Here is a 23,094-nt window from a genome sequence, read left to right as displayed (position 1 = left end):
ACCGCTGCGCCACCGGGGCTGCCCCACAATCTCAGCTTTGTGCCACCTGCACTACTATGTCACTTTCCTTGGTTTGTTTTAATATTTTTTAAAAGGCTTTATTTATTTGTTTTAAAGAGAGAAAGTAGGGGGAAGGACAGAATCTTAGACCGACTCCATGCTGAGTGCAGGGAGCCTGATGCAAGGCACAATCCCATGACCCCAAGATCATGACCTGAGCCAAAATAAAAAATCGGGCACTTTACTCTCTGAGCCACCCAGGCGTCCTTGTTTGTTTGGGGTTTTTTAACCAAATTTGTCTCCATGCCCAGATTGCTTCCCTAATCTTTGTTTCTCATAAAGGTCATGTTTTGGTATTTCAACACTCCTTATTCACTTAATGTCAGGACTTTTCTTCAATGTGTGACTTTTATGAAGCAGCTTATTGGAAGAGTTAAGACTACAGTACATTGATTGTATTTCATTTCTCTTCATTAGAGTTCCTTTGCATGAGACAAATGTGAAAGCCAAGTTTTAAAACTGTATCCTATCCTTTGGACAATGGGAAATAGGAACCAAAAAAAAAAAAAAGGAAATAGGAACCAAAACAATGGGATATCATACAAAAAGTATGAAGTATGGTTTTGAACCATGGTAACATATTGCTTATTCACAAAATTGAATTAAATTAGGTAGATTTAAGGTTTTTTTTAAAGATTTTATTTATTTATTCATGAGAGACACACACACACAGAGAGGCAGAGACACAGGCAGAGGGAGAAGCAGGCTCCATGCAGGGAGCCTGATGTGGGACTTGATTCAGGGTCTCCAGAATCACACCCTGGGCTGAAGGTGGTGCTAAACTGCTGAGCCACCCGGGCTGCCCAGATTTAAGATTTTTTAAAGATTATTTATTTTAGAAAGAGAACATGAGGGAGAGGAGCAGAGGGAGAGTGAGGGAGAGGGAGAGAGAGAGAATTCTAAGCAGACCCCTCTCTGAGTACAGAGCCCAACACAGGGTTTGATCTCAGGACCCTGAGTTCATAACCTGAACTGAAACCAAGAGTTGGTCATTTAACTAACTGAGCTGCCCAGATACCCCTCAACTATATAAAAATTTAACAAAGATAACAAACATGAAGGGAAATTACTAAAATATTAATTAGCATTGGTTCCCTATGGATATTGGGATGAGAATACAGTGGGATTTTTTTTTCTTATTTTTCTGCATGGTTAGCTATAACCATGGATAACCAGTTTTTTATGAGACTTTGAATTTTACTTTTAGACACAAAATCTTCTAGGTATTTTAGATGGCTAGCTATAATTGTAACACCTCTGTTGCAGCACCTTTGATCCTTGCTTTGTTTTTGTTTTTGCTTTTTTTAATAATGGCCATTCCTTACCAAATGCCCTCTCCTATGTCTCACCTTTCTTGCTCACTCACCCACAAACCCTATACATTACTTGTTTATTGTTTTTCACCTCCATTCAGTCTCTTTTCCCCTATGCTTCCTATTGAATCTTGATCCAAGTTGTTTTTAGCCTAGAAGCTCAAAGGCCCAATTGATAAATGAGTTGTAGCCATTGGACAAGATACTACTCTGTCCACCACAGAACTGACAAAAAGCTTTATTCTAGGAAGAAACTCTGAGATAGGCCTCAGAACCTGGCTTATTATATATTTCCAGTTTAGGCCAAAAGCAACATTTGAACTTTGAAGTTTTTTTCATACTCAAACATAGTTTTTGGCTTAAATATGCATGGTTCTAACTTGACTATATTATAAAATGTTTCATATGTTTTCTGAGGTGGGGCAAGGATATCTATAGATATTAAAAGCTGGATACTGCTTATACTCCATTTTGTTAGCATTGTAGAAAACCTTTGCATTAAATATAAGAAATTTAATAGACACACAGATCGGTGGAACAGAATAGAGCCCAGAAGTAAACCCGTAATTAAATGGTCAGTTAATCTATGACAAAGGAAGCAAGGATATACAATGAGGGGGAAATGGTTTCTTCAACAAGTGGTGCTGGGAAAACTGGACAACTACATTCACAAGAATGAAACTGGACCACTTTCTTAGGCCATACCAAAAATAAAGTCAAAATGGATTAAACACTTAAATGTGAGACCTGTAACCATAAAATTCCTAAAATGAAACATCGGCAGTAAATTCTTCAGCATCAGCCGTAGAAACATTTTTCTAAGTATGCTGGAAACAAAAGTAAAATTAAACTATTGGGACTATGCCAAAATAAAAAGCTTTTGCATAGCAAAGGAAACCAACAAAACAAAAAGATAACTTCCCAAATGAGAGAAGATATTTGCAAATGATATATTCGATAAGAGGTTAATATCCAAAATATATGAAGAACTTCTACAACTTAACACCAAAATAACACCAATTTTTCCAAAATTGGACAAAACCAAATAACCCACTTATAAAATGGGTAGAAGGGAACACCTGGGTGGCTCAATCAGTTAAGCATCTGACTTTAGCTGAGGTCATGATCTCAGGGTCCTGAGATTGAGCCCTCCATTGGGCTCTCCACTCAGCTGGGAGTCTGTTTGTCCCTCTCCCCCCTTCATTCTCTCTCTTTCTCTCTCTCTCTCTCAAAATAAATAAATAAAATCTTTTAAAAAGGGGTTGGCCAGAAGACACGATAGACATTTTTCCAAAGAAGACCTACAGATGACCAACAGATATATGAAAAGATGCTAACCATCACTCATCATCAGGGAAATGCAAATCAAAACCACAATGAGAAACCACCTCACACTTACCAAAATGGCTAAAATAAAAAACACAAGAAATAACAGGTGTTGGCAAGGACGTGGAAGAAAAGGAACCCTCATACACTGTTGGTAGGAATGCAAGCTGGTGCAAACACTGTGGAAAACAATATGAACATTCCTCAAAAAATAAAAATAGAATTACCATATGATACAGTAATTCCTCTACTGAATATTTAGCTAAAGAAAATGAAAACACTTTTTAGAAAGATACATATACCCCCATGCTTATTGCAGCAATATTAACAATAGCAACCCGTGTCTATCCATAGATGAATGGATAAAGACACACATGCACACACACACACACAGTGGAATTCTCCTCAGCCATTCATTTCAAAGAATGAAATCTTGCCATTTGTAACAACATAAATGTATCTAGAGGATATAATGCTAAGTGAAATAAGTCAGAGAAAAACATACCATATGATTTCAGTCATATGTGGAATTTAAGAAGTAAAACAAGTGGACAAAGGAAAAAGACACATAAAAAAACAGATGCTGAAATACAGAGAACAAACTGGTAGTTGCCACATGGGAAGTGGGGTTGGGGGTGGTGAAATAGATGAAGAGATTAAGAGTACACTTACCATGATGAGTGCTGAGTAATGTATAGAATTGAATCGTTAGGGATCCCTGGGTGGCGCAGCGGTTTGGCGCCTGCCTTTGGCCCAGGGCATGATCCTGGAGACCCGGGATCGAATCCCACATCGGGCTCCCGGTGCATGGAGCCTGCTTCTCCCTCTGCCTCTGTCTCTGCCTCTCTCTTTCTCTCTCTTTCTCTCTCACTGTGTGCCTATCATAAATAAATAAAAAATTAAAAAAAAAAAGAATTGAGTCATTATATTGTATACATGAAACTAACACTATTTTAATTGGATTTTAAAACAAATCTTAAAAAATATTTTAAAGAAATTTTACTTGAAAGTAGACAATACTGAATAAGTAGCTTGAGAGATAACTGATCACTTTTTCTTTTTAAGATTTTATTGATTGATTGCTTGATTGATTGAGAGCAAGTGCAAGTGGGCAACCAGGGGGAGGGAGAAAGGCTAGAAGAGGGGACAGACAGACTCTGTGCCAAGTGTGAGCCCCTATAAAGGTCTCGGTATCATGACCCTGAGATCATGACCTGAGCTAAAATCAAGAGTCAGATGCTTAGCCAGCTGAGCTACCCAGGTGCCCCAATAACTGATAACTTTTGCATATATTTTCCTAACATGTGCTGAGTAGAAACCAGCTAATAGTGTGTTTTAACCTTTAACTATATGATTTCCAAAAGTAGTTGTCTTTTTTGGCTCAGAAATGATTCCTGGGCAGCCTGGGTGGCTCAGCAGTTTGGCGCCGCCTTCAGCCCAGGGTATGATCCTGGAGACCGGGGATCAAGTCCCACGTCAGGCTCCCTGCATGGAGCCTGCTTGTGTCTCTGCCTCTCTCTCTCTGCGTCTCTTATGAATGAGTAAGTGAAATATTTTATTTTTTTAAATGTTTTTTTTAATTTTTTTTTTTTATGATAGTCACACAGAGAGAGAGAGAGACAGGCAGAGACACAGGCAGAGGGAGAAGCAGGCCCCATGCACTGGGAGCCCGACGTGGGATTCGATCCCGGGTCTCCAGGATCGCGCCCTGGGCCAAAGGCAGGCGCCAAACTGCTGCGCCACCCAGGGATCCCATGAAATATTTTTTTTTTTAAATGATTCCTTAGTTAATATTCTAGACGGTCCTATATTTGTTAAGGCTGGCTATATTAACCTAAGCAATAACTTACTGCATTTGCATAGTTGTCATCTTGCTACCTTCCTCGTTTTAAAATAGTCATCAGAATACTTTATCTTGAGAAATATATTTTCATTTAGTACTCATTTGCCAGACTCTCTAGTACTTCACCCCCAGCTCCACCTCTCATTGACACTGTGGAGAATGATCCTGTCTAATCTAATAGGAGATGGTAGGTTGGGTGAGGGAGACTGGTCCCTGAGAACTCAGGGACTAACTAAAGAGTCACCAAAATGATACTACCTGGAGTGTCTCTGTGGGAAGCCAAGAAGGGAGATCATCTAGAGAGCAACTATTTCCAGTCCCCATGACACTAGGAGGTGAGACAGAGTGTAAGTCTAACCTCATGTTTCTCCGTTCCCTCTCTGTCTAGGGAAGCTCAGTAGTAACTGGAATGTTTGTCTTAACTGTTCTGTGCAGGAACCTTACCTGCAGTCTTTATAGAAACAAGTGGTCCTCCCAAAGCCTCCAGCCTAAGGATCATTCCTGCAGTTTAGTTTGTAGGAATATGTCTTGTCTGTCCATTCTGCCCATTGCTGTGCTTTCCTGATGCCTGGCACCCTCTGCCGTGTCTCACCTTTATTCCAACACTCATTAGTAGCTTCCTGTTCCAGTCCCTGCCTGATCCATCCTCCTCTTAGCTCTCACATTTAACCTTCAAAAAGACAGATCAGATAGATCTCTCTTCTACTTTAATTCTTTGGCTTCCTGTTATCTACATGATTTGGCCCAGGCTCCTTTACATGGATTCAGTGTCCTTCATAGCCTGCTCTGGCTGGCCTTTCCAGTCCTATCCATAGCTGTTTCTTATGTGCATCTGTTCTGCCAGACAAACTTGATGCCAGTTCCCAAAAATGCCAAATGATTTCATACATTCATCCATGCTACTCCTTCTTCCTGTCTTTCCTCAAGACCCAGTTTAGCCACCACTCTTCGTGAAGCTTTCCTAACCTCATTCCCACCCCAAGAGAATTGTTTCTTCTTTCCTACCCCAGCACTCCATTTGTTATAGCCCTGAATAGTTAGCATTCATTATTTATGTATATTTGTCTTATTCACGTAGCAAGACACCTGGCACATAATAGGCAACCAGATGTTCATTGGCAAAAGGAATTACTTATTTCTGTTACTGCTATAAAGATCCAGAAAATCTTGATCTGAGTTGTAAGCTCAAATGGAAAGGGGGAGAAGAGGGTAAAAAAAGGTTAAAAATCACCAGCTCTTCCCCTGTCTGACCACGCCAGTCCATCAGTTCGCTCTCTCCTTTTTGATTGTGCAGGTGGTGAGGATCCAGGGAAGCTGAGCCATGCCATGTTAAGAAATGGCCATACTACTCCCATAGGGAGTACCAGATCTTCTAGTCCAGACCAAGCAGAAGAGGAGTTAGGAAGAATAGCAAGTCTTAGGAAACCTGTTCCAGAAGAGGACCCAAAGAAGCGACTAGGTAAGAAACCCTGAATTTTTTAGTGTAAGAGCCATGGATCAATCAGTCATTCTCATTTAACGCAGTTTTACTGGGCAGCCCCACTGGCTCAGCGGTTTAGCGCCGCCTTCAGCCTAGGGCCTGATCCTGGAGACCTGGGATCAAGTCCCACGTCGGGCTCCCTGCATGTAGCCTGCTTCTCCCTCTGCCTGTGTCTTTGCCTGCCTCTCTCTCTCTCTCTCTCTGTCTCCTATGAATAAATAAATAAAATCTTAAAAAAAAAAACAAAACTCAGTTTTACTAGAGCCAGGGGAGAAATAAAATCCAGAGGGAATTCTGTTCTCCTCTAGCGATTCCTCAACTAGTAGCAACTGCAAGTGGAATTTTTCCCGTGTCATTCTTACATTCCCAAAAGACCTAATTTGTGATTCTAAAGGATGGAAGAGGATGTTAAGCATCAGGTACTTGTAGACTTTTTCAAACCACACATTCCTTGTTCCTTGTCCTCCCCCCTCAGGATTCTGTGCCTCCTCTGCTTGCCTGGCTCTGTGGAAAGAATCACTACCATTCAGGCCTCTCTTATTTTGAGATTGTGATTGAGAAAGTGTCATACCTTAAGTAGTTTGAGATTGGGAAACTTTGCTTATAAACTAATCTGCAAGTTAAATAATGGATGCATTTGACCACAAGCCTGTAGATGTGTTAACTTTTTCAGTCTCTCGTGTTGCTCTTTCTTCCCTTATTATGCAGGCTCAACTGGAAGCCAGTCTAATTCTGAAGCAGAGTCCGTTCCTGAGAATGCACCCAAACAGCCTTTTCTTCCCCCTAAAAGACCCTTGTCCTCTTCTCATGAGGGGCAAGCAAATGAAGGGCAAGCAAAGGATGCCACTTCCTCTGGCAGCACCACCAGGTCCATCTCCTCCACCTCCACTGCCGCCTCCACCACAGCACCTGCTGCCACCTCTGTTGCCACAAACCCGGCAAAAACTGTTAGTTCTTCTATACCCCCCACCCCAGCACCTAGGACTCTGCCCGCTGCTCCTGCCAGCACTAACACTACTGCTACCCCAAGTCTCACTCCTACAGTCCCTGCCAAGCAGCCCCCGATCCCTCCCCCTAAACCAGCTCACAGAAATAGCAATCCTGTCATTGGTAAGTAAGTCTTTGGGTTTCCATTGCTTTGGGTTGGATTGGGTTTGGTTTTGGATGATTGTTTTATTGGATAATTGGTACAGTATTGATTTGATCTGTGAGAGACTTCTCCATGTCTTGTCCCTTTGAAAGCCCTCAATATAGAGAAAGTCTTGAAAATGAGGCAGATAGCTATGGAGGAAAATGGACAAGAATCAGATAGTAATTAATTCAGTTCCAGTTTGGTTGGGGGGGGCGGTTAATATCTATTTTCCTAAAACAGTGTTTCTGAAATACTGCTTATGGTTGAGGGACTGGACATGTGAAAACCACAATAGGTCTGACCTACATGGAGAAAATGTGTTTTGTTTTGTTTTTTTTTAACCTACTTTAGACCATCAATGCCTGCCTTCAGCATAAGACCAACAGATAAAAAGGTGATTATATAGATGCCAGGATAATTTGTGAGTCAGTGGCTGGCACAATACCTTCATGCAAACTGTAAAAGATATTATTCAGTGTCCTGATAAAATCATGTTTTATCTTGGGAGAGTTAAGAATGATGCTTTTTTTTTTTTTTTTTTAATTTTGTTTCTTTGTTTGTTTGTTTAGTTGAGAAAAAGAGAGAATAAGCATGAACTGGGGAGGAGCAGAGGGAGAGGGACAAGCCGACTCCACACTAGGTGCAGAACCCCACTTGGGGCTCGACCCCAAGACCCTGAGATCATGATCCAAGCCAAAGTCAAAAGTCAATCACTCTACCCATTGAGCCCCTAAGAATGCTACTTTTATTTTTTTTTTATTTTTTTTTTTATTTTATGATAGTCACAGAGAGAGAGAGAGAGAGAGAGGCAGAGACACAGGCAGAGGGAGAAGCAGGCTCCATGCACCGGGAGCCCGGTGTGGGATTCGATCCCGGGTCTCCAGGATCGCGCCCTGGGCCAAAGGCAGGCGCCAAACCGCTGCGCCACCCAGGGATCCCCAGAATGCTACTTTTAATAAAATAAGTGGTAGAAGATAGAAAACCAGGAAGATAACCAATATATTTTTATCAATTTAGTAAAATTGTTTATATTTACCTGAAGTCCTATTTAGGTCAGCTTTTCTTTACATACATGTATACCTTCTTAGAGGAATTTTTGAGAAAGGGAGAAGAGGAAGGAAGGTAGTTTTTCAGGAAAAATGATACTAGGCTTCCTGTGGCTTGAAGTTCTTGTTCATGATGGAAGGGAAGAATAAAGTACACTCAAACAGCTAATACCCCCAACTTGTGTGGGGCGACAAGAACCCTGAAAAACAGGCTTAGAATTCATTATGAGTATGACAAGTTGGAGTGGCTTGATTAAAAAAAGAATCAAGGTTATTACTGTTATCATCACCCTGGATGGACAGTGATATGTTGACTTATCTCTGAGTAACTCAAGCAGCTTTCATATACTTGCTTCTAGAACCTCCTTGTGAAGTAGGAAAGCGATTTTATCTATTATATAGTTAGGGCAATTATAACATGAGGAAGTTGTGACTCACTCAAGGTTGCAGTTAATGAGAGATAGAAACCAAACCTAGGCTTTTCAGCTCTTGAGCCCAGACCTCTGTCCTGTACACCTGTATTCTCAAACTGCTGTCTAGGCAGGTTCTCATCATGATCGCCTGGAGGGTTTGTTGAAACACAGATTGCTGGGCCCTGCCCCGAGAGTTTCTGAATCTGTAAGTGTAGGATGGGCCTGAGAATTTGCATTTCTAATAAGTTCCCAGGTGATACTGATACTGCATATGTGAGGACCACACACTGAGAACCACTGCACTAAACCAGTAATACTCTACCCTTTTCAGGATAAGACAGTATAAAAAAAATTAAAAACCAATATGTGTATTATTCTCTGGGCTGAACCTGACAGAGGCCACTTTGGCCTAAGATGAATAGCCCAAAGCAATAGATCTTGTGACTGAGGGATCAAGATCCGTCTTGAATGGTCCTCAGCAGGAGAAAAATAGAACAGTTTACAGAGTTTTTATTAAGGTTAAATAGATTTGATTTAAAGGACTATCTTTTATTCTGAAACTATGACCTTCCTAATTCTTTGATGTTAAAAATTCATTTCTTTTATGAAAGCATTATGTTCACAAACGGTTTACTTGATATTAAGTCTACTTGGAAATATTAAAAATTGACAACCTGAGGTTAGTTGAGAATTTCATTTTAATTTTTTGGTCCATTGGGACGCCTGGGTGGCTCAGCGGTTGAGCATCTGCCTTTTGCTCAGGGCGTGATCCCGGATTCCCGGATCGAATCCCACATCAGGCTCCTTGCATGGAGCCTGCTTCTCTTCCCTCTGCCTGTGTCTATGCCTCTCTTTCTGTGTCTCTCATGAATAAATAAGTAAAATCTTTTTTAAAAAGTTGTTATTATATTGGTCCATGAGATCTAAACATTTGGAAAACCACTGCTTTAGACATTCCTATGTCTACTAATGGGCATAACAGTGTTAGGGCTAAGGACGAATTAGTTTTAAGAGAAAGGAAGGACCACCATAAGTAGCTGAACAGATGGAAGGATTTGTAACTCCTCCAGTGAACATTCCAGCATCTTGCCCACAGAACTACAGCCAGATGCCATTGTGAGGATAGATGCAACAGTTCTTTAACATCTTGAGGCATATATTTTCCTTAACTTACCAAAGATAATTTACCTTATCAATTCAAATAATAAAATACTCAAATTTGGTTAGGTATAGGTTTTGTTGTAAATGGAGTATCAAACGGCTAATGTCCAGTCTACCCAAAAAATCTCATTGAGGTTAAAATTAATATTTTTTTTAATCTTTTTTTTGTATATGTATGCAATGTTTTTTAGAAAGTCTTTTAAAAGTTTACCTAAGTTGGGCAGCCCGGGTGGCTCAGTGGTTTAGCACCGCCTTCAGCTCAGGGTGTGATCCTGGAGACCTGGGATTGAGTCCCACGTCAGGCTCCCTGCATGGAATGGAGCCTGCTACTCCCTCTGCCTGTGTCTCTGCCTCTCTCTCTCTCTCTCTCTCTCTCTCTCCCTCTCTCTGTGTCTCTCAGGAATAAATAAATAAAATCTTTTAAAAAAATTTTTTTAATAAAAATAATAATAAAATTAAATTAAATTAAAAAATTTTACCTAAGTTGTATAATACTTTGTTAATTATACTAGAATTACATTATTTTAAAGATTTATTTATTTATTCATGAGAGACACAGACTGCGAGAGAGAGGCAGAGACACAGGCAGAGGGAGAAGCAGGCTCCTCGCAGGAAGCCCAATGTGGGACTCGATCCTGGATTCCAGGATCACGACCTGAGCCGAAGGCAGGTGACCAACTAGGTGCCCAACAGCTGAGCCACCCAGGCATCCCTGGAATTACATTTTCTTAGAGTGCATTTGAGCATTTATAACATAAAAAACTAAATGATTATTAAAGTAATATAAAATTAATTTATTCACAGTTAATAAATTATGGTTATGTTATGTAATTTAAATTATTTTCATAATTTATAGTTAAAAATGAAAAAAATACTTATGGTGAATGCCATTAAAACATTATCAAATTAGCTAGCTTTTTACTTTGAATACTACCAGTGGAATGGGACTCAGCGGCAAGTAAATTTTTATTTCAGGGGACCTTGAAGTTTTACTCTCTAGATAAGACATATGGAAGCAATTTGAAAACAAGTAGTGTAACCAAAATTAGCATTTGAGTAGTAGGTTGGAGGTTGGTGATTAAGAGACTAATTATTTTGCAAGTTTAACCCATGCGTGATGTGATGATCTACTTCTTAAAGGCCATTTGGAGTCCACCAAAGGGACTTTGCTGTATCAAAACTTAGGTCATTTTGAGCTTGGGGAGCTCACATTGGGATATATACTATTCTGATAAAAGGTAGGGGCCTCTCCTCTAATAAACATGTATTGAGGATTTACCATGTGCCAAGCACTATGCCAGCCTCTGTGGATATGCTGATAGAAACAGATTGCTCTGTCATCAAGGAGCCCATAGTGTAGTGAGAAGTGGTGATGGGAGTTTGGGTATAAAGGATAAGAGGTATGGACACAAAAAAATCACAAAGACCGTGGGATCTAGAAGATGGAGTCTAATAATGAGACCTGGGCCTAACCAAGCTCTTGCCTATATGTAGTATAATCTTGGGCAGGTCACCTAACTTCTGTGGCCTCCTTTTTTCCTTATATGAAATGGTAAAGATGGGACGCCCCCCGGGTGGCTCAGTGGTTGAGTATCTGCCTTTGGCTCAGGGTGTGATCCTGGAGTCCCCAGATCGAGTCCCACATCGGGCTCCCTGCTTGGAGCCTGCTTCTCCCTCTGCCTGTGTCTCTGCCTCTCTCTCTGTGTCTCTCATGAATAAATAAAATTTTTTATAAAATAATAAATTTAATTAAATTTAATTAAATTTAAAATAAAATAAAAAGAGATAACCTCCTCTATAAGGAGAATCTGAAGTCAAGGATAGCAAGGATAACCTTTGATTTCCTCAAATGCCTTTGCATTTGCTATAAAAAAATCAAGATGTCATTATTGATAATTTTATAATGCAGAGTTGGGATACCTAGATGTCATTATTTATCAAGTTATGGTAACAATGCCTGATAGTATTTTGGGTTTTTTTTTACTACTACCTGCATGATTACATTTTTAAAGAGTTTTGTTAGAAGAACTTACTATCCACATTTTTTATCTTATCATAATAACTTTATCTACATCAAGTCAAAGTCTTATGTAGGGATCCCTAGGTGGCTCAGCAGTTAAGTGCCTCTTTGGCCCAGGGCATGATCAAAATCCTATGTATTAGAACAAAGAAGTAAGAAATTTCTCATCAGAGTATTAAGGTAGTGGTCTTCCTATATGTCTATATATTTATTAGGCCTTCTAGATACTTAAATATAAATTTTGTTTTGGGGCAGCCCGGGTGGCTCAGCAGTTTAGCACCGCCTTCAGCCCAGGGTCTGATCCTGGAGACCTGGGATTGAGTCCCATGTTGGGCTCTGCATAGATCCTGCTTCTCCTTCTGCCTGTGTCTCTGCCTCTCTCTGTGTGTATGTGTCTCTCATGAATGAATAAATAAGTAAAATCTTTTAAATGAATGAATGAATGAATGAATTTTGTTTTGGCAGGAGATACCTAGGTTGTGGCAAAGCCATGAAATGATATAATTTGCCTGAAAGCTGAGAGTAAGCTCAGTTCTAATCTAGGCCCTGGACTGGCCCCTCAAAGAATTGTGAAGCCATCTTAAACTGAGGTGTTATTCTCTCTTTTCCAGCTGAACTGTCCCAAGCAATAAACAGCGGTACATTGTTATCAAAACCATCCCCACCCTTACCACCTAAGAGAGGCATTCCATCAACGTTGGTACCCGCCTCGGAGTCTGTTGCTGCTGCCACCACAAAAGCACCAAGTGATCAGAGAGAAAAGAACACATGCTCTGTGGGCTCTGAACCACTGTTGATGATCCCACCTTCCTCTCCATCCCCTCCACTGCCTACTCATATACCTCCTGAACCCCGACGGTCCCCTCCATTCCCTGCTAAGACTTTTCAAGTTATGCCAGAAAATGAGTTTCCACCTTCCTTAGACCTACCCCAGGAGATTTCCCAGCCGGAAGATCAGAAAAAGGAAATACCCAAGAGGATGCTGGACCACAGCTTTGGGGAGCCCCAGATACCCTGTAGGCTGCCTCCACTCCCACTGCATATCCGTATCCAGCAGGCCCTGACCAGCCCACTTCCCATGACTCCTCCCTTGGAGGGCTCTCACAGAGCTCATTCCTTGCTCTTTGAGTACAGTGACAACTTTTCTGAGGACAGCAGTACCCTGGGTCGGACCAGGTCACTTCCCATCACTATTGAAATGCTGAAAGTGTGAGTGCCTTTAAAACTTGCCTTTTGTTGCCTCTTCTTTACTCTATATAGCCTTTCTTGGAAGAAAATTATTTATAAAAAGAAAATGTAATTAAATTTAAAGCAAGAATACTCAACAAATAAAGATGTGTTTCCAGAATTTGGACTTTATTTACCCTGCTAATCAATAACATTGTTTCCATAGCAGTCACAAAATTTTGTACTTGAAAATTAAAACCACTCTATTTTTTGTATGTGATACAAGGGAGGCTGTATAACATGGTGCTTAAGAGCATTGGCCTTGGAGTAAGATAGCTCTGGGTTCAAATCCCAGATCTACCTCTTACTTCCTAGTTTGCAGTAGTGTGTTACTTAACCTTTCTGCACTTGAGCGAGCTGTCTGATCCATGCACAGGAATAATACCTACCTCATAGGCTTGTTAAGGATGAAATTAGACAAATGAAAGCATGGTGCCTGGCACCTAAATTCAGTACAGAGGGACAGAGAGCAGTCTAGAGAAAAAGAAGGGAGCTGTGAAAGATGGTTCAATGTTCTAACTGCATAAACTAGAACTGGCTAGCTTGTTTTCTCCCTCATCTGTCCCCCAATAGATTCAGACAATTGCCTTTTTAAAATTCTAACAAATTGTGACCGAAGGTTAACACTTTTTGGCAAGTTGGAGATTTACCAGAGATTTGCAAGTTGGAGAATCGTTATAGAGTTGTTGCCACATACTGCTCAGCTGCTTTGCCATAATCGTTGTACTTGGTAGTATAATCTTTTTACATCCTGGAAAGAGACAGTTAAGGAGTTAACAGATAGACTAAGTCACAGTTTAATGCCCCCAGGGTGGAAAGGGGAGAGGTTAGTTTTCATCTTGATTTCTCTTTGCTTCCTTAGATTAGATTATCATTTAGTCCTACTCCATTGTTAAACCAAAGGAAAAAAGTGGGTTAAGTTCTTTATTGTATATCTTCCATGAGCCAGTCACAGTGTTGGATGCTGTGTGGTCTTCTCATTTAATCAGCCCAAAATAAACTTGCATCTTACACATAGATCAGTAGGGACCTGTGTGCCAAATACTAGTACATTCTAGAATTTATCTATTTTATTCTCACAACAAGCATAGCAAGTAGGTATCCTTCACATTTACAGAAAAGTTAAATAACTTACAAGCTAGTGAATAACTTGTAGAGCTAGGATTTGAGCCCAGAGCCTTTTAGATTACTAGCTGCTAAAAAGTTTCTTAGCAAGATTCTTAAGGAATAAATTTATTTCACTCGTGGAATTTTCTATAGTTATTCAGTACTTTGCCTTACAAATCAGTTACCCTTATGTTTCTGAAAGGAAAATGTAATTATGTTAATTTGTTAGTCCAGACGATGAAGAAGAAGAACAAACCCACCCATCTGCATTCATTGAAGATGTGGCATCTACCTCAGCTGTTCCTAAACTACCACAGTGTCTGCAGGAGGAAGAGGAAGAGAAGGAGAGTGACTCTGATTCAGAAGGTCCCATTCAGTACCGAGATGAAGAGGATGAAGATGAGAGCCACCATAGTAAGAAAGGGGAAAACAAAGGAGAAAATTATTTTCCTGATAAAGCTACTTGCTGGTGTCAACAAGTATAAGAGGAATGGGCACCCTTTCCCTTGGAGTCACCTGGCTAACCAATATTGGAAGCCACTGTGATACAGCCTTGTCCTTGCTATTCCCACTGTTCTAACAAGCCAGTCAGAGAGAGCCAAGTAGATTAAGTCATGCAGGTTTAATTGTTTTGTTATTGTTTAAGATTTACTTTAGTGAGAGCACACAGAGTGGGAGAGAGGGAAGGAATCTCAAGCAGACTCCATGCTGAGTAAGGAGCCTGACTAAGGGCTTAATCCTACAACCCTGAGATCACGACCTGAGCCAAAATCAAGAGTCGGACACTCAACCGACTGAGCCACCCAGGCACCCAGAGTCATGCAGGTTTTTATACATTTGTGATTGAAGAACTATTTACCTTGATGGTATTAAAGAATTTAGTGTAGAAGAAGTTGGTATTTGGGCTGTGTTAAAAAGACAAAGTAATACTCTCCTTTAGTCTCATGAACTTACTGTGTCCATGGGGCAAAGAAAAAACACGTTTATGTACACAAATCTGCAAATAATAGAACCCTGATTCCTAAAAGTGGGAAGGCAGCTTTAAGAGTAGGAATCCCAGGGCTCCTGCCTGACTCAGTCGGTAGAGCATGTGACTCTTTTTTTTTTTTTTTTGAGCATGTGACTCTTGATCTCAAGGTCATGAGTTCAAGACCCATATTGGGCATAGAGCCTACTTTTAAAAAAAAAGAAAGAAACAGAATCTTATGAAGTGTGTTAATGCAAATACCTTTACATTGTAATTCAGAGGGGGCTGTCCCATGTTCAAATTCTCTCTATAGCGGGGATCCCTGGCTGGCTCAGCGGTTTAGCACCTGCCTTTGACCCAGGGTGCAATCCTGGAGTCCCGGGATCGAGTCCCATGTCGGGCTCCCGGCATGGAGCCTGCTTCTCCTCCCTCCTCCTGTGTCTCTGCCTCCCTCCCTCTCTCTATGTCTATCATAAAATAAATAAATAAATCTTTAAAAAAAACAAAAACAAAAACAAATTCTCTCTATAGCAACTCTTACTCATAAGAAATGTAAAAAATATAGAAAGGAGAAGATATATTTGGCCCAGCTGAGTCCATCTGGCTAATTAGATTTTTAGATGTCTTCAGCTTTACCCCCACCTCTGCATTAGTTGGGAGATGTGATACTGCTTGTTCAGACTCTTGCCTGGTTCTAGGTGAGGTTGAGCCTTAGCGTTTACTTTTTTTTTCTTTCCCTTTCATAAAGGTGCTCTGGCCAACAAAGTGAAGAGGAAGGACACACTCGCAATGAAGTTGAACCACAGACCCAGTGAACCAGAGCTGAACCTGAATTCTTGGCCTCGGAAAAGCAAAGAGGAGTGGAATGAAATACGGCACCAGATTGGGAACACGCTGATCCGGTAAGCCTTTGCTTAGAAGAGATTGATTTGATTTGATTTTCCCAGTAGGTGTGTTAAAGACTTAACTTTTACCTTTTTTCTTTTTTAATTTTAGAAACAGCATAATTTTTAAAAATACACATTGTATACAGTTGTGTGTTGTCTAGGAATTTGGAAATTAAGAAATCAAATGGCTCTCTTAGAGCTCTAAACAATGAGATAGGGCAGCCCCGGTGGCTCAGTGGTTTAGAGCCGCCTTCAGCTCAGGGTGTGATCCTGGAGACCAGGGATCAAGTCCCATGTTGGGTTCCCTGCATGAAGCCTGCTTCTCCCTCTGCCTGTGTCACTGCCTCTCTCTCTCTCTCTCTCTCTCTCTCTCTCTCTGTATCTCTCATGATTACATAAATTAAAAAATCTTTTTTTAAAAAAATGAGATAGATGTATTTCACAGCTTTACCCCAATAAGATAGATATAAATATGGTTTTTATTTTATTTTTTAAAGATTTTTATTTACTTGACAGCTTACCAGCAGAGAGGGACAAGGGGAGGAACAGAGGGAAAGGGAAAAGCAGACTCCCCACTAAATAGGGAGTTCAGTCCCAGGACCAGGACCCTGGGATCATGAGGGTCAGTCCTAGGACCCTGGGATCATGACCAGAGCTGCAGGCAGATGCTTAACCAACTGAGCCACCCAGGTGCCCCTAAATAATGGCTTTTAAAAAGTTTCTAGAGGAAAAAAAAAAGTTTCTAAAGGGACACCTGGGTGGCTCAGCGGTTGAGCGTCTGCCTTTGGCTCAGGGAGTGATCCTGGAGTCCCAAGACTGAGTCCTATATTGGTCTTCCGGCATGGAGCCTGCTTCTCCCTCTGCCTATGTCTCTGCCCCTCTCTCTCTCTCTCTCTCATAAATAAAATCTTTAAAAATAATAATAATTAATAATAATAAATAACAAGTTTCTAGAGAGTTTGGCTCAGTCAAGCATGTGATGCTTTTTTTTTTTTTTTAAGATTTTATTTATTTGAGAGAGGAGGTAAAAGGAGAGGGATGAGCAGACTCCGCACCAAACACAGAGCCTAATGTGGGGCTTGATCCCACAACCTCAAGGTCCTGACCTGAGTCGAAGTCAAGAGTAGGATGCTTAACCAACTGACTCACCCAGGTGCCCCGAGCATGTGACTCTTCATGTGGAAGTTCAAGCCCTACATTGGACATAGAGTTTACTTTATTTTTTTTGAAAAATTTTATTTATTTATTCATGAGAGACAGAGACAGGGAGAGAGAAGCAGGCTCCTCACAGGGAGCTGCATGCAGGACTCTGTACCCTGGACCAGAATCATGCCATGAGCTGAAGGCACACACTCAACTGCTGAGCCACCCAGGCGTCCCTAGAGTTTACTTTAAAAAAAATTTTTTTTAAGTTTCTAGAGAATTCAGGTGGTTCCTAGGATAGCAAGACTCTACTGTCATTTATCCAGTTGCTCAACTGTGAGGTGCCAACCCAATTAAAAATCACACCCAAATTTTTTATTGTATCTATTTCACATGTTCCAACTACCTTCTTTCTAAGTGTTAGTATATTTTTTAAGTCAGCTGGAACCAAAAGCATAGAGAAGCTGAATGCAGGCCAGCTTCCTGCACATGTAATGTACATAGAATCCAGGTATACAGACAGGTGTTTGAATAACTCAGATGTTTCTCTTGGTAGAGTAAGGAAAAGGAACTGGAACTCTTGGCATATTCTTAACAAAATAATTAACTTAAGCTGTTGGCCAGGATGAATGTCAGCAAGAGATCATCAAGAATAGGAATTAGTTGGGGCTCCCAGTGGCTCAGTCAGTGAAACATCTGCCTTCGACTCAGGTCATGATCCCAGAGTCCAGAGATTGAGCCCCCCTCGTCAGGCCTCCTGCTCAGCAAAGAGCCTGCTTCTCCCTCTCCCTCTGCCATTCCTCCTGCTTGTGCACACATGCATTAGCTCTCTTGCTCTCTTCAAATAAATGGATAAATAAAATATTTTTTTTTAAGATTTTATTTATTTATTCATGAGAGTCACAGAGAGAGAGGGGCAAAGACACAAGAAACAGGCTCCATTCAGGGAGCGCGATGTGGGACTCAATCCCGGGTCTCCAGGATCACGTCCTGGGCTGCAGGTGGCGCTAAACCGCTGAGCCACCCAGGCTGCCCGATAAATATAAAATCTTTAAGAAAAAAAAAAAAAGGAATTAGTTAAGAATGGGAATTTTTGATAATAGATTTTTTTTTCATTGCAGGGCTAACTGCTCATCTTTCAGTGATATTTAATGAGTCATAGTCTTCTTAGAAGAGTTTGTGGGACACTAGCAATGAACAATCTGAAGTTTGAACCTAAAAATAGAAGAGATGAACATTCACAATAGCAGTTAACAATAGCATCAAAAATATTTAAGTATTTGCAGGGATCCCTGGGTGGCGCAGCGGTTTGGCGCCTGCCTTTGGCCCAGGGCACAATCCTGGAGACCCGGGATCGAATCCCACGTTGGGCTCCTGGTGCATGGAGCCTGCTTCTCCCTCTCCCTGTGTCTCTGCCTCTCTCTCTCTCTCTCTCTCTCTCTCTCTCTCTCTGTGTGTGTGTGTCTATCATAAATAAATAAAAATTTTAAAAAAAGAAAGAAAGAAAGGGGAAAAAATTTTTTTAAAAATTTAAATATTTACAGATAAATCTGACAAAAGATTGTAAGACCTGTACACTGCAAAGTACAAAATAATGCTGAAGAAAGTGGAGTTAAATAAAGAGAAATACCATATTCATGGGTCAAAAGTCTCACATATTATTAAGATATCAATGCATGCAGTTCCAATCAAACTACCCCCAGAAGGCTTTTTTTTTTAATTGACAAACTGGTTGTAAAATTCTTATGGAAATCCAAAGCACACTAGAATAACCAGAGCAACTAAGAAAAAGAACAGGGTTTAAGGGCAAACACAATCTGATTGAAGACATATTAGAAAGCTAATGTAACCCAATCAGTATGGTGTTAACATAAAGATAGACAGGGATCCCTGGGTGGCTCAGCGGTTTAGTGCCTGCCTTTGGCCCAGGGCGTAATCCTGGAGTCGTGGGATCCCAACATGGAGCCTGCTTCTCCCTCCTTCCGTGTTTCTGTCTCTCTCATGGCAGATCCCAGAGTCCAGAGCAGCTCATTTTTGCCAAAGTACATAGATAATTTAATGGTCTTTTCAGCAAATGATGCTGGCGCACAAAAATTACTTCAATTCATGCCTTGCATCACATGTAAAAATTAACTCAAAATGAATTCTACATTTAAATATGACAGCTAGGGATCCCTGGGTGGCGCAGCGGTTTGGCGCCTGCCTTTGGCCCAGGGCGCGATCCTGGAGACCCGGGATCGAATCCCACGTCGGGCTCCCGGTGCATGGAGCCTGCTTCTCCCTCTCCCTGTGTCTCTGCCTCTCTCTCTCTCTCTCTGTGACTATCATAAATAATAAAATAAAAATTTAAAAAAATAAAAAAATAAAAAATAAATAAATATGACAGCTAAATAAATAAATAAGAGCTAAAACTACAAAACTAGAAGATAGGAGTTAGTTGGATTCTCATACACTGGCAGTAGGAATATAAAATAGTAGAACTACTTTGGAAAACAGTTTGTTAGTTTCTTTAAAAAAAAAAACATCAAACGAAGAAAAATTAAAAACATCAAACGGGGCAGCCCCAGTGGTGCAGCGGTTTAGCGCCGCCTGCAGCCCGGGGTGTGATCCTGGAGACCTGGGATCGAGTCCCATGTCGGGCTTCCTGCATGCATGGAGCCTGCTTCTCCCTCTGCATGTGTCTCTGCCTCTCTCTCTCTCTCTCTCTGTGTGTCTCTCATGAATAAATAAACAAAATTTTTAAAAAAAGCAAATATTAAAAAAATTAAAATAAAGGAACAGAAAAATCTGGACACAGATTCAAACACACAAGGAGAATGCTATGTGATTATGGAGGCAGAGGTTGGAGTGCTACGTCTACATGCCAAAGAATGTCAGGACTGGTGGCAGCCTCACTAGAAACTAGGATAGAGACATAGGACAGATTTTCCATAGAGTCTTTGGAAGGAACCAACCTTGCCCACACCTTGATTGGGACTTCTGGCCTCCAGAACTATGGGAGAATAAATTTTTGTGGTTTTAAGCCACCCAGCTGTGGTAGTTTGTTATGGCAGCCCTAGGAAACCAGTAAAAGGCTGATGGATCTGTTCACTATAATTGTGGTGATGGTTTTATAGGTATATACATATATCATTACTGGATTGTGGGGTTTTGGTTTTAATGAACATTTAAAAAGGAAGTTTTTTTGTGTGTTTCTGTTTTTTAAAGATTTTATTTATACATGATTGACACAGAGAGAGAGGGGTAGAGACATAGGCAGAGGGAGAAGCAGACTCCCTGCAGGGAGCCTGATGCAGGACTGCATCCTGGGACCCCAGGATCACGCCCTGAGCCAAAGGCAGACACTCAACCACTAAGCTATGCAGGCATCCCTAAAAAGGAAGGTCTTGTTCAGAGGAAGCAAAAAAATCTTTGAAATACATAAAGAATGTTGTCAGTTGTATATAAAATGGGGCTAGGAGTTTTCTGTGCAGGTAGCTAAAGAGTTATTAGTATGCAGTTCAAATACAGTCTGAGAAATATAAATCAGAGGTGACAAGTTATCGGTGGTAACATCTCAGAGCTGTGGATGAAATGAGAAACTTCATCAGTATTTCACAAAGGGAACCAAAATTAAAATCATAGAATTACAGAATATCACTTCAAAAGAGACAGCCTTAAATTCCAGTGGTTGCTAAATCACTGGTTTAAAAATCAAAAGAAAAACATCAGTCCTATGGGAAGGACTGTAAAAATCCATATATGAAATCAGTCCTCATCCCTGGTTTTCTGAATCAGAATGTCTGTTATATACCTTAGATTCTGTGCTCCATCAGCAAATCTGTTTGGGAACTACCAGTCCAGTCCAGACTTTGATTTTACAAATGAGTCCACTCAGGATCTAACTGAGCTTTTTTGTGGTCACACGGCTCATTAATAATACCAGAGCTACAACTGGAATTTTGGCCTCCTCTTTGCATTTACAATTCCTTTTTATGTTGTAGTATCTGTATTAACACTTTCAACATGAGAATTATTTCATAAGCAGATAAATGAAATAACTAAACAGTTTGGAAATCTCTTGCTTTCTTGCTAATTTAGGGGCTAATATAAACTGAGCCCAAAACAAATCTTTATAAGCAGGATTGGGAGACTTGACATGGACAATACCCTTATTTATCTCCTTTTCAGACGACTGAGTCAAAGACCGACGCCAGAAGAACTAGAACAGCGAAATATACTACAACGTGAGTCCAGCTGTGGGAATAAAGTTGTACAAGTTTTCTTTGTATATTTCAGAATTTAATATACAGACTAGAGAAAAGCATTTTCTACAAGAGCCAAAGAGAGAGTGTTCCAGCCCAGGAAGGACCACTCATATCTTTTCCCCTGAAGGAACAGAGTTCCCCCAAGCTTCTTTTACAAGATATCATTGTGGTATTGCTTAATGTGCTGGGAACCGCCAGAAAATTCTGCTCTGATGATTTATCCTGAGACTGCCTTGGCCATATGGGAGGATTTCACAGCATATGTAGATGCTGCTCGACTTTTCCCTGTCTTCAGGGAAGGTAGTAGCTGTGCATTTGGAGAAGACCTTCCTGTTCCTAGTGGACTTTGAGGGCTGGGACCCAAAGCAAGTCCCAGATGTAGGAGTCCCCTTGCTTTTTTCATCTCTTAAGACTTTCATACATCTAAAGTCACAAAACAAGAACATGTATTTTATTTTCTTTCTTTGTTCATAATTAACTTCCTAAAATAGCATTCTGATCTAATAGACATTTGATTCAGTTTTCCAGACTCTGGGGTGAAATTTACCCTTAAAAGCCTCCACACTGAGAGGATTAGGCTTCATTGAGCTATTGTGGGTGTGCTCAGTTTGACCAGCCCATCCCCTGTTCTCTCACCACTGTGTGGATATATGCAACTTAAAACTTGAGGACCTTTATAGACATATCACACAAAACTCAGTGTGATCTTTATTCTTCATTCTTGCTGGTTACTCTTGAGTGAGAATCTGCAGTTTTTCTGAGGGGCACAGTGAATATATTTAGCTTTGTAGGCCAAAAGCAAAAGGAAGCTATTACATAGGTACTTACCATGCCATTCAATATATAATCATTTAAAAATGGAAAGATCATTCTTAGCTCATGGGCAGTAAAAACATAGCCAACTGGCTGGATTTGGTACCAGGGGGTGACTCTTGCTCTTAACTATTCAACTATACCAGTTGACAAGAAAATTGTTTTGATTAGCCATCCCCAAAGTTAGTATTTTATTCTGACTTGGAGCCTACAAGAAATATCTGCTGTGTAATTACTGAAAACACTGATACACAAATTGCTATTTTGAAGTAATATTGTTTTGGACTGTTGACTGTAGCTAAAAATGAAGCTGATCGGCAGGCAGAAAAACGAGAGATTAAACGTCGGCTCACTAGAAAGGTACGTAGCCCAAGTGTTTGGTTTTAGTCTGTCTACTGGCCACATATCTTGTATTTGAATGACCTATTTGGTTAGAAAGAAATGAATTTTACTTGAATTGCCACAAATTGCTATGAAACTAGAATACATGATGCAGATACTGAAGACAGCACAGCATTTTTTTTTTAAGGATTTTATTTAGAGAGAAAGAGCACGAGCAGGGAGGAGAGAGAAGGAGGAAACAGACCCCCCACTGAGCAGGGAGCCCAACAAGGGACTTGATCCCGGCACCCTGGGATCATGACCTGAGCCAAAGGTAGATGCTTAACCAACTGAGCCACCCAGGTGCCCCAACAACATAGCATTATCAAGAGCATTTTTAAATCATTTTTACTATTTAAAGAACACCTGACACAAAAAGGTGCTCCATTAATGTTTACATAAATTCTGACTTTTTATTTGGTAAACATGGGATTCTTAGACTTTAAAACCTGTTGAAGTATAGCAACAGTAACAGGAGGAATGCGTAGCATTCAGATTTGCAAACTGGTTGTTTTCTAGTTGGAAGGA

At 40.5% G+C, this 23,094-nt stretch overlaps 1 protein-coding gene across 4 annotated transcripts in view; it reads left to right on the top strand.

The window, feature by feature from the left end:
- PHACTR4 (phosphatase and actin regulator 4) overlaps window positions 1–23,094 on the top strand; it is a 105,184-nt gene that overhangs the window by 73,293 nt on the left and 8,797 nt on the right. For all 4 annotated transcript variants that reach the window (XM_026014366.2, XM_026014363.2, XM_026014365.2 and 1 more), the window contains 7 exons: window positions 5,837–6,001; window positions 6,731–7,132; window positions 12,406–13,003; window positions 14,358–14,542; window positions 15,844–15,997; window positions 21,296–21,351; window positions 22,484–22,545. In XM_026014366.2, the coding sequence (XP_025870151.2) occupies window positions 5,837–6,001; window positions 6,731–7,132; window positions 12,406–13,003; window positions 14,358–14,542; window positions 15,844–15,997; window positions 21,296–21,351; window positions 22,484–22,545 (1,622 nt within the window). The remainder of the gene's footprint in view (window positions 1–5,836; window positions 6,002–6,730; window positions 7,133–12,405; window positions 13,004–14,357; window positions 14,543–15,843; window positions 15,998–21,295; window positions 21,352–22,483; window positions 22,546–23,094) is intronic.

This window comes from Vulpes vulpes, chromosome 2 (genome assembly GCF_048418805.1).
Source record: "Vulpes vulpes isolate BD-2025 chromosome 2, VulVul3, whole genome shotgun sequence".
In the NCBI taxonomy this organism is placed as follows: domain Eukaryota; kingdom Metazoa; phylum Chordata; class Mammalia; order Carnivora; family Canidae; genus Vulpes; species Vulpes vulpes.
Note: the sequence above shows the minus strand (reverse complement) of the source record. Positions and strands in the feature narration are given on the sequence as shown.